General features: G+C 30.7%; 1 protein-coding gene across 1 annotated transcript in view; it reads right to left on the reverse strand.

The window, feature by feature from the left end:
- Nucleotides 1-11,163: 11,163 nt before the first annotated feature.
- LOC107853165 (oxidation resistance protein 1) overlaps nucleotides 11,164-12,241 on the reverse strand; it is an 8,543-nt gene continuing 7,465 nt past the window's right edge. Inside the window, exon 8 of the mRNA XM_016698170.2 lies at nucleotides 11,164-11,683. Coding sequence (XP_016553656.1) covers nucleotides 11,642-11,683 — 42 coding nt within the window. The 3' untranslated portion in view covers nucleotides 11,164-11,641. The remainder of the gene's footprint in view (nucleotides 11,684-12,241) is intronic.

Here is a 12,241-nt window from a genome sequence, read left to right on the forward strand (position 1 = left end):
CGTATATATTTAACGTATATATGTGTATATTTTTTATAAATTGGTGTATAACTATATATATAGTGTGTGTATATATTGTAGTATATTTTATTTAAAGTAGTACATATATATTGAATGGTACGTATATGTGTATATATCTTCTATAGATGTATATATTTAACGTATACATGCGTATATGTTTTATAAATTAGTATATAACCATATATATAGTGTGTATATAACTGTATATATTGTAGTATATTTTATTTAAAGTAGTACGTATATATTAAATGGTACATATTTATGTGTATATATCTTCTATAGACGTATATATTTAACGTATACATGTGTATATGTTTTATAAATTATTATATATATCATTATATTGTAGTATATATCTTTTAGTATATGTTTTATTTAGAGTAATATATATATTTAACTAATGTATAGTCGTATACACGATTACATGTGTAATTGTGTATATGTGTATATATTTTTTAAATTCTAATGTAGTAAATACTATATATATAGTGTATATATATTGTTTAACGTATTTAAAATATATATACGTGGGTATATATAGTGTATATTGGAGAAAAAAATTATAGTTTTTGACCGGTTTTGACTGGATTTTTAACCGATTTTGATCGGGTTTAGGTGGGTTGGACCGGGTTGGGTTAAGTGGGCCAGTTCAGGATTATTTTTAAAAAAATTACTGTTGGGCCCGGAATCGGACCGACCCGTTTAACCAGGCCTGGATCCTGACCAGCCCACAACCCGGCTAACATTCATAAGCAGGTTCCGGGTTGACCCGGCCCGGCCCACTTGACACCCCCAACTCAAACTAAATTACAAAATTTTTTTATTAAAAAGACTTTAAAAATGGTACTTTGTTATAAATATATTATCATATATAGTGAATGTCTACTTTACCATATATAATGAATGTCTATTTATGGAAAAGTTAGAAACCCAAGGTTAGTTTTCACCTATAAATAATGGGATTTTCCTTCATTGTAATTCACTCCTCAAGAATCCTCATGAGAAAGAAAGAAGTCTCCTCTCTTCTCTCTCTACTATTCTTCTTGTTCTTTATTTTATATTTTATAATACGTTATCAACACGAGACTCTATCGTCTCAAAATTGAAGGCTAAGGTATTATTTCCTTTCTTTTAATATTGCTAATAATTATACAAAATCTGAGTTCATTACCTCGAGCAAGAACTACCTTTCATGGATATTGAATGTTGAAATCCACTTAGATGCTATGGGTCTTGGAGACGCCATAAAGAAGAAAAATATAGCATCTAATCAAAATCGTGCTACAGCTATGATTTCTTGCGTCATCATCTTGACGAAATTCTGAAAATTGAATATTTTACTACTAAGGATTCATTTATTTTGTGAAATAGCCTAAAAGAAAGATTTGACCACGTGAAGATGGTCATTCTCCCAAAAGCACGATGTAAATAGATGCACCATGAAAATAAGATGTTGGATTCAAAGTTCCATCGAGTTATAGCCTAAGACGTCTTTATATGGATAAGAATATTGAGTTTGAATCTCAATACACCATGTCATGCCCTGTTTTAGCTAAGGTTAAACAAAACATGACTTATTGGACTCTAAAAGAATTAAATAGAGTAGCCACCTAATTTTTAAGGAAAATAAGGAAACCTACTGAATTGTTAACACGTACGATTTATGTTTCAGTCTGCGAAAATCAATTGAGATTCTAGGTAAGGGTTCAAATTATAGAAAATAAGGGATTAGACACCCTTCGGGATCTACAACTGTGGTATCTGGCTAGACTAAATTTATCAAAAAGAGAGGAGGTATATTTAAAATAATGTAAAAAGTGTGTATTAAATATAAAATAATTCTTTTGAAAGATATAAATATGTAAAACTATGTAAAGGTATATGTAAATAAATAAAACATATTGTTATAAGAAAACATGTAAAAGATATGTATAAAAAATGTGTAAATACATGTGAAAAATGAAGTATTTTATGATGTGTGGAAAGAAGTGTAATTTGATGTGCCATGAAAAGAAAAGGTATTTACAAGTAATATTTGATTAAAATTACGAAAAAAAGTAGAATTTATTTGAGAAGAAAAAACTACATAATATTTTTTAGTGTAAAAAGTATAACTTATTTTGATTAAATATCTAAGTGAATCTAATATTTTTTGTAAATATTAATGTCCTAAATTTGCCTAAATGCGTGGTGAAGATTAAATAAAGAATATCCCGCCTAACACCCCAAAAATAAAGCTTTCACTATGATTAAATTTGTACAAGTGCGAGAATATAAAAAATATAAACACATAATTTAAAGTCTTCTTAGACTGCCATTTCTGATAATGATTCCCAATAACCTGTATAAACACCTGTAATAAAAATGTTAGTAATAAATAAATAATAATGAAAATAAATTAAAAAAATATGTGTGCATATACGTATTTAAAAATATATTTTTTGTTAAACAGTGGGCTCAGATAAAGTTTTGAAATATTATAAAGATTTCTTCATCGCCCAAAATATTTAATTTTTTATTACGTATTTATATATGTAATATCCATCTTTTATTTTTGGTGGCCTCAAAAATCGGCGGTAATTTTTTCATTGGCCAAGAATATTTATTTGAGTATATGTATGTGTTTTTGAGAAAAAGAAAAAGATGAACAAATTTTGTGTTTGAGGGAGAGCAGAAAGAAGTGTAAAATATGTGTGGATTTTTTGAGAGAGAAGAAGAATAAAAATGTGCGTGTATTTGATTATTCTTGAGAGAGGGGAGAAAGAAGAATATAATGTGTGTGATTAAAAAATGTGCATATGCATTTGTGTATTTTTGGGAGAGAAAATGAAAAATGAGGAAAGATTTTTTCTTGTATTTTTTGTGTATGTATTTGAGAGAGAAAAAAAAATGTGTGGGTGTATGAAAATGTGTGTGTAGAGAGAAAAAATGAATAAAATTGTCTTCCACCCTTGCCTATTTATAATAAAATTGGGCACTCCTTATTATCCAATGGATAAAGTGGCGTCCCCTTCTTTTATAATAGCACATCCTTTAGTCCTTAGGATATTGACCAAAGGATGTTCATACTTTTGACCAATGGATAGAGTTATTGTCCAAAGGGTAATGTCATTGAATTGTCATTGTCAGATGTGACAAGATATTATGTGTAGTCATTGTCGGATGTGACAAGACATTATTGTGTGGTCGTTGTCGAATGCGACAAGACATTGAATGATTATACTGTATAAAAATAATTGATCTGACTTAGATTTGCGGACCGTAAAAATGTACAAAATGCAAGTATTGATTTGTAATTATGAAAAATGTAAAGAATGTTGAAAATATTAAAAAATATAATTTAATATAAAAAATATTATAAAAATATGATGTCATGTCGTGTACGTGTGCAGATAATTGTAAAATATTAAAAACCATAATGAATTGATTGAAATCCTATTATAAGGAGGATTATTAATAAATTATGAAAAGTAAAAATACGACAACAAATTGATAAAAATCTTAAAGTAAGGATGATTATCAATAATTTGTCAACAATTATAAAAAAGATGAAAACATTATATTTTGTGCCCTTTAATGATCAAGAAGCCTGAAGACGTTAATTTTAGGAACGGAGAGCAAAAATTAGGTGTCAACACACCATATTGATAATATTATGAGAGCTAAAGCAAAATATTGGGTGTTATCCCATTGATTTGCTCTATTCCATGAAGTGAATATGATAGCAATATATAATGAATCTGAAAGTTGACAACTTGCTCCATTCTTGAAAAGAGTGTTATAGCAGTGCATAATATGTCTGAAAGAAGACAAGTGAAGCGTGAAGGGACAATAGATAATAATCATCAAAAGTGATAATATTTTCACACGCTTAGTATGACTATAAGATATGTTAGAGAAAAATTCTCTACATTATATGTATGCCTCGATTTGCTCTTGAAGTAGCAATAGGTTATAAGTTATCAAAATTGGATAGACTTACCGCACGATTATATTCCATTCAAGGAGAATGTGAATTTTGATTATTATAAGCACAGATCCATTCCCTGGGGTAAATGTAATAATATTTAGTAAAGCTTATCAATACAAACGTGCACTTGATTGTGATGGTATCACAACTCACCTCCGAAAGATGTAGAATAACTAGAAGAGTTATTTTGAAATCTACTTCAGAATAATTGAGAAGAGTTATTTTGAAATCTACTTTTGAAGGAATAAATCTGAACTTTATTCATGTATTAGTAAATTTGAAATTTACTAAAGTAAAAGTTTACATTTCATGTTAAACTTGGAGTTTGCTCGAATAAGAGTTCATAAACTAACATGAACGATTGCGACATCTAAAAGATGTGCATAGTGAGTATTGCATATTGAAGAACTAAAAAATTCTTCATGAAATTTTAATTTTGCTTGTTCTCATGATAAGTTGGTTGGACCAACTAATGTTGGAATTTGATCCTTCAAAATCTGAAAAAATATACAAGATGAATATGGGCTCGTTCACCAGTCATGTGATCTATTAAGATGCATCGATATAAGATGATCACTTATATGTTTATTGTCAACCTGCAGTTTGACATTTATAAAGTTGTTTGCTCAATAAAATTGAGTTAAGAACATAACTTTCAGATTGTGTAATCAAGACAATTCATCTTGATGATGATAGTTTGGCATTGAATGCTTTCGATAAATAGCTAAACTATTACTGATGAGAACAAAGCTTCCTGTGTTGGTCTGAATATGATATGTTGCATACAATAACACTTGTATGCATTAGACCAATAAATTATGATTATATTTTTCCTCTCAATTGGTTCAAGTTCAGGAACCAACTATTCAATCTAATAGTTGATATGCGATATACAATTAATGATATACCATGATGCACAAAGATGGATTCCTCAAAGAAGATGGAGGATGTATGTTAGTTTTTCTAACATAAGGGAGAGATTATAAGCAGCTATGAAATATGTTAGGAATTATCATCAGATCCTCATTCGAAAGATAATTCAAGTCAAATGCCGAAAGCATCTCATATTTAAGCTGCAAGTGCTCCTATTTTGTGTCCCTAAAGGATAAAATCTATGCATACGAAAATGCGGTAGACTAATCGATTCCAAATTAAATAATTTTTGAAAAAGATAAGGAGCAAATAATCATAATAAGAAGGCAATGTGCTCTTGAACAGCCTACGACATAACACTTCATGAAATCTTATAAGAGGTTCAGGTACCTAGAAATAATGAAATAGTGAGATCTCAAAATATTATGTCACACTGTGAACTGATACGAAATGAGATATCATTAATATCTTTGATACAATATTGACGCAATATTGTGAAAGATTACGAGGATCCGAATTCTATGTTTATTTAAGCATGCTAACGTAGAAATATTTATCAAGTAACATAAAAGGATGCATCTTGGTAAGCATAACATTTATTTGATTTGCATGCCAGGCACTTAAAGATGTCACACATATTGATATTGCCACTTGACAAAAATCTATATGAAAATTTCTAAAGGATTTAAAATGCCTAAAGTATATAAAGCTTCTGGAAAACTTGTTTATTATCCTTATAAGGGATAAATTGATGGTTGGATATTATTGAAACTCTTGGAGAGTTTTCAAAAGTAATAGAATATTTGTTTAAATGAGAAACATGCATAATTGAATAAGGATTCATTCCGACCTCAAGAAAAGAATGAGGAACTCTTTGGTTATGAAGTACCATATCTTAGTGCAATTGGTGCACTAATGTATCTTGCAAATACTACAAGGCATGACATAACCTTTTTTGGTCAATTTTTTAGCAAGGTATATATAGTTCTGCTCCTACTAGAAGACATCGTAATGTGATCAAACATATGAGCTTATTTTATGCTAAAGATTGTAGTCCCGATCTTATTGATTATGTTGATGTTGGGTATTTATTTAGCCCTTATAAATCTCGATCTCAAACATACAATGTGTTCATATGTGGGGATACTGTCATATCTTGGAGATATACAAAGCAGTTTATCTAGCCACTTCATTGAATCATGCTGAGATAATAGCTATTCATGAAGCTAGCCGAGAATGTGTATGGTTGAGATCCATGATACATCTCATTCGAGAAAAATATGATGTGAAATGTGACAATGTACGCACAATTTTATACGGAGATAATGCAGCATGCATAACACAACTTAAAGGAGGATTCATAAAGGAGATAGAACGAAGCATACTTTATCAAAGCTTTTCTACATACACGAGCTCCAAAAGAATTGTGATATTAACATGCAACAGATTCGTTCAAGCACTAATGTGGCTGATTTATTCACCAAATCTCCTTCAATTGCAACTTTCAAGAAGATGGTGCACACGATTAGGATGCAAAGGCTCAAGGATGTTCTCATTAGGGGGAGTTAATACGCATTGTATTCTTTTTCCCTTACAAGGTTTTGTCTCACTGGGTTTTCCTTGTAAGGTTTTTAATGAGGCAACCTATATGCGTATTATTAAAGATGTGTACTCTTTTTCCTTCACTACATTTTTTTTTCACTGCATTTTTTCTAGTAAGATTTTAACGAGACACATTATCTATCAATTAGACATTCAAGAGGGAGTGTTATAAATATATTTTCATATATAGTGAATGTCTACTTTACCATGTATAGTGAATGTCTATTTATAGAAAAGTTAGAAACTCTAAGTTAGTTTTCTCTATAAATAATGGGATTTTCCTTCATTGTAATTCACTCCTCAAAATCCTCACGAGAAAGAAGTCTCATCTCTTCTGTCTCTACTTTCTTCTTTATTCTTTATTGTTTTATAACATACTTATAATTTTCTTGTATAGTGACATAAGAATGCATTAAATCTGATCTTATTTCCATATTATCAAGTTTTATTTCAATATTCTAAGTTAAATACCTCTTCAGCAAAAACCTTCGGAAAACCACTAGAAAAATACTATATATATTACAAAGTTGCATAATATTTAGAAAACTTCATTATTTTCTTATATAATCATGATATTAGAAATGTAATAAATTTTCTTTTCAATGTTTTTAGTTTTCAGTTAAATGACAGTAGATTTTGTTTGATATTTTAAAACTTTGAATTAAATTATTTAAAATTTATTAACTACTATAAAGATTTTTGAGAACAAGACCAAAGTTATTGTATTGAAACAAATAGCTAATATTTTATAAATTTGAAAGAACTTTTATTATGGGGGTCTTTAGTTTTTGGGCACTTATTTTACATCACAAATTAAAAAAAAAAATCTTTTTTAAACACCATGATAGAATAGAATCAAACTCTTTACTATTTTAGCAAGTAATGATATTTCCAATACAACATAATACCAGAAATGCCTAATAGCTCCCCTCTTACAAAAAATCGATCTGAAAAACATAGACTACGGAACATGAAAAGTTCCAGTAGGGATGTTTGAGAATCCACCAACTTCTACATATTCCTTTATCTTCTGCTGCTCATCCTCCCACCGCAACTGGTCAACCCCTTCAACATCTTCAAGGGATTTTACCCTTCAATTTGCAAGTTTTGCATGATGAACGCGATGATTTTGCATATTATAATAAAGCTCAAGTATAATTTTACATTGTAGGAAAAAAACTAAACAATACTCTTGACAACAAATTCAAATCTACTAATCTGTTAGGACGAAAATTAAATATTATAGCTGATCTATTAGGATGGAAACTAAATATTCCAATATAATCCAAAATAGAAATCAATTTATAAGAACAAAAGAAAAAAATCAGAATTAAGTATATGTACAACCTATAAGTCTATCTACTCCAGTAGATCAAAAATACACTTTGTTTATGAATTTTCAACTTATAATTTTTATTATTTACTAAATTCATCTATATAAATATTAGATCTGCACGAAAGTTACTGACTTCTCGAAAAACCCCACCCCAATCGCTAGATTTGTCCGTGCTATTTTTCACTTTTTGAATATAATAAATTTGATATTTTCATAAATGTATTAAATAATGAATAATATTAATTAACAAAATCAAATGGACACAAAATAAATGTGTTCACAATTTTTTTAAATTGGACAATTATTAGTAGACATTTAGCTTTTAGCATACTTAACAAGTAAAATGGACGAAGATAGTGTTTGTGAAAGTGACAAGACAGCGTCTTGGTGGAATAATTTCAATCCTAGATGGATAAGAACCCTTTGTGATAGTTTCAATTATTCAGAGAGGCATAGGTCAAATCATTGTAATTTGTATTTGTACTAAGTATATATACATGATTTATCTACTTGACCTAAGATTCAAATAATTCGGGTTCAAGTTTCCGTATTATAATCCCTTCTCCATTTTCCTTCCTCTACCAGCCTTAGCTTCTTAGTTAGAGCTCATCGCATGAAGTTTGCCTAGTGTAGTTTGTTTTCCGTCTAATTTGCGTGCAATTGCACAAGAGCGAGTTTACCAAATGTGCACTCAAAGAGTAGAGGCTACGCGTTTTCTAGGGGTTTCCAAAAAAAAAAATGTTAGTATATCGTATGTCTCTAATTAACAATTTTCATATTTGTTAAATTCTTGATCTCTAATACGTGTACTTTTGGTAATTAGTTTTTCATATAAAATCGTAAAAAATTATTTATCGTTCTGCTTTTGAATTAGGATCTTAATAAGGTGTTTTGATCATCATACGTCGAACGTCTTTATATATAAATTGAGACATACAGAGTAATCTAGATTAGTTATTGGCAAATATTATAGATTATATATCAATTATTTGGTGTTTACTTTCACTTCGTCACATTTTTTTCCCCTTAAACACATCAATTTAAGTATATATACGTCTAAGCATAAAACCTTATCCTAAAAAGTAGCATAAGTTTCATATTCTTTGAATTATTTGGCCTCTTTACTTAATTGGTATCAAATAATTATCACAATCCAAATTGACATCTCTTAACACTTATGAAAAAATAAAAAGCGTAACTGTTTATGATTAACTAGCTTAAAGTGTGACAAAGACAGAAATTCTAACGAAAGAATTCGAATAAAATATTAGAATTACACATATAACTTACTGGAACATGTGATCTAAAATAATTTCGAGTCATTTTTATTAATGTTACACTAGAAATTATAACCTCTCTATGTACACACTTACATATTTACATAAAAATATTAAAATATTATCCTTCGGAATATATATTTACCTCTTGACTTTATTATAAAACATGAATGAAACTCGAGGTTGTGGTGAGATGGATCTGAGATCTCTTCATCATCATTATAATTTAGAGAGGTAATGTATTAGTAATGTATAAATTAAGTCAGTTAATACATTATTATTTAATATTGTTGCCCAAATTAAGAAATAAAAAATGTGTCATGGTAAGAGGCATTTTACCCCCTTATGAATCCAATTTAACCATTTAAATTAGTCGAATTAGTAAATATCTGTCAATCTAAAGCAGGCGCAAGAACTTGGTTTGAAAGGTGACAACATCGTGTATAAGAGTCAGAATAGGAGTAAAGGAAGGAGCGGATTTTCAAATAATTTCCGAATATCAATGCATAAAGAAAGAAAAAAAAAAACAACTACTACACACCATGCAAGGGCGGAGTCACCTATATATCAAAGGGCGGTCAGATGCAATTCCTTCGTCGGAAAATTATATTGTGTATAGAGTCTAAGTGTTAGTTATTATGAGTGTTTATTTAATTTTGCACACCCTTAACACAACTGAGAAGAAAATTTACATACTCTTCGTCAAAATTTTTGGCTCCGCCACTGAGTCACCATGGGCCCTTCTATTCCCATCATTTCTCCAATTAAGATTGGAAAGAGCAATAAAAAAGATAGAACCAGCAAGAAGTAGATACTCATGACCTTGTATAACAAAAGATAACTCAAAAAAATATACTTCTTGTTGGCTAATGTTTAGCAAATGTTTGTGCAAATGTGGTGAAATGAACTTAGTGTAATTCATAATTAAACTGTAATTAGCAAGCACATATTATTCTCTAGCTAGGTACATCTAGCTTTCTACTTGTTATGGCAAGAACTCCAAATTATAATTATTCTGATCAGCTAAGTTTAGAATCCAAGATATATTCTAATTTAAAGTTATGGAAAATATATTCCAATTTCCAATGATCATTGAGCATCATTCTTACATTGTGCAAACATGACTGAAATTCTAATATGAAATGACTATTGATTCATTCTAGATTAAGTCTCTTCTTTATCCATAATTATAGTGAATGCCTTTGTCATTCCTTGGTTTTGTTGGACACATTTTGGTTGTAGGTTTTGTTTTTTGTGAAAAAAATAAAATAAAATGTGGCATCTATTATTTCCTCCAATTTTGAGTCTGCACAAGTAGGCACTAAATTTATATAGAATTGAACAAATAAATACGCACGTCCTGCATAGCGTCTACGTGGCAACAATTCGCATGAGATTGTCATATAGATTCAACGTAGGTGTGTCCACTTGTTCATCAACTCTCTACGAGTTTAATGTTCAAATGTCTATAACACATAAATGTGACCTTTATTAACTTGGTCTTAACTGACAATTATTTCCTCCAACTTCGAGTCTGCACAAGTAGGCTCTAAATTTGTATAAAGTTGAACAAATAGACACGCACCTTCTACGTAGCGTCTGCATGGCAATTCGCATGAGATTGTCGTATAGATTCAACGTAGGTGTGTCTACTTGTTCAACTCTGTACAAGTTTAATTGTTCAAGTATCTACTTTTGCATACCCAAAGTTGGAGGATATAAATGTCAGTTGAGGCCAAGTTAAAGGACATGTTCCGTACTATGTCTACTAAAAATGTATGTCCCATACATTGGCATAATATGTGCCTTTTAACTTGGCCTCAATTGGCATCTATACGCTCCAACTTTAAATGTGCACCAGTAATCACTTAAACTTACATAAAGTTTCAAGTAGAATGTTTGATTGGGATAAAAGTGCGGAATAACTTATCCCAGTATCATATGTTATTTTTATCCCATATGGAGGGTAGAATAACAATCTCGGGATAACTTGTTGCCCAACCAAATTAGCCCGGGGGTCGTTCGGTAATGGGGTATAAGATAACATGATCCTGCATTTATCCCGGAATTATTATCCATTATCCCTCGTACCAAACAACTCCTTTTGATTATACAGTAACACTCATACTACTTTATAAAGAGTTTTAATTACAATACAACACTTATGGAGTGCCAAGAGTTGAAATGTTTATGTCATAAACAAGAAGAATGAGTACCTACAAGCATAATAATCAGCTGACTTAATCTAGACTAACTAGAATCTCATTCTTAATACATGTACACCATGAACTCTCCAAGATTAAAATGGAGATTAATGCTTCTTGGACATGAAAGAATAAATAATCATATTTCTAATCTTTATCAGATAAATAGAAAAAAAATATTTCGAGCTTGCTATGAGGTTTCCTCGAGAGAGGGTCTATCAGAAACAACCTCTCTATTTCTAAGGTAGGGGTAAGATGCAGCTGCGTACACTCTAGTCGGGGGAGGTGCGCATGTGCTCCAGTCTATCCAGACCCTGCATTTAGGGGTTATATGTATGTGGTCTTGCTTGCTTGCATGCTACGAGGTAAGGTATCGAGATGCATGCGTAAAACCCCAAAGCTGCATCAAAAAAAGCGAAACCGTCAACTATTTGTAGTAGAATATTCATCAAAATTAGAGACGGCCTCTCTACCTCCACGAGGTAGGAGTAAAGTCTGCTTACGCTCTACCCTCCCCTGACCCCACTTGTGGGATTACACTGGGTATGTTGTTATTTTACCCTTCTCCGAAACACCTTTTTATGAGTGCTTTACTTGTATCATTTGAATTTTGTTGACCTTCAAAAGATGCCGTCTTGAAAAATTCAAGCAACTATAGATTGCCAATAATCCTCATCTTTAGACCAACCGCGATAGAAAAGGACAGCTCAGTGTACTAATCTCCCGTTATACAGGAGGTAAGGAAAGGGCTGGACCACAATGATCTATTTTACACAGCCTTACACTGCATTTCTGCTAGAGGCTATTTCCACAGCTCGAACCTATGATCAACTGCTATAGAATTTTTTGAAAATAGAAACGCCTTTGTTATACAGTCGTTATGCATCCATGTGTGAACTTATCCTCGTAGAGTAGAAAAGGAACCTCCTCAATAGACCTGACTAGGAAATATAAATGC

The sequence above is a fragment of the Capsicum annuum genome, chromosome 12 (assembly GCF_002878395.1).
Source record: "Capsicum annuum cultivar UCD-10X-F1 chromosome 12, UCD10Xv1.1, whole genome shotgun sequence".
Lineage (NCBI taxonomy): Eukaryota > Viridiplantae > Streptophyta > Magnoliopsida > Solanales > Solanaceae > Capsicum > Capsicum annuum.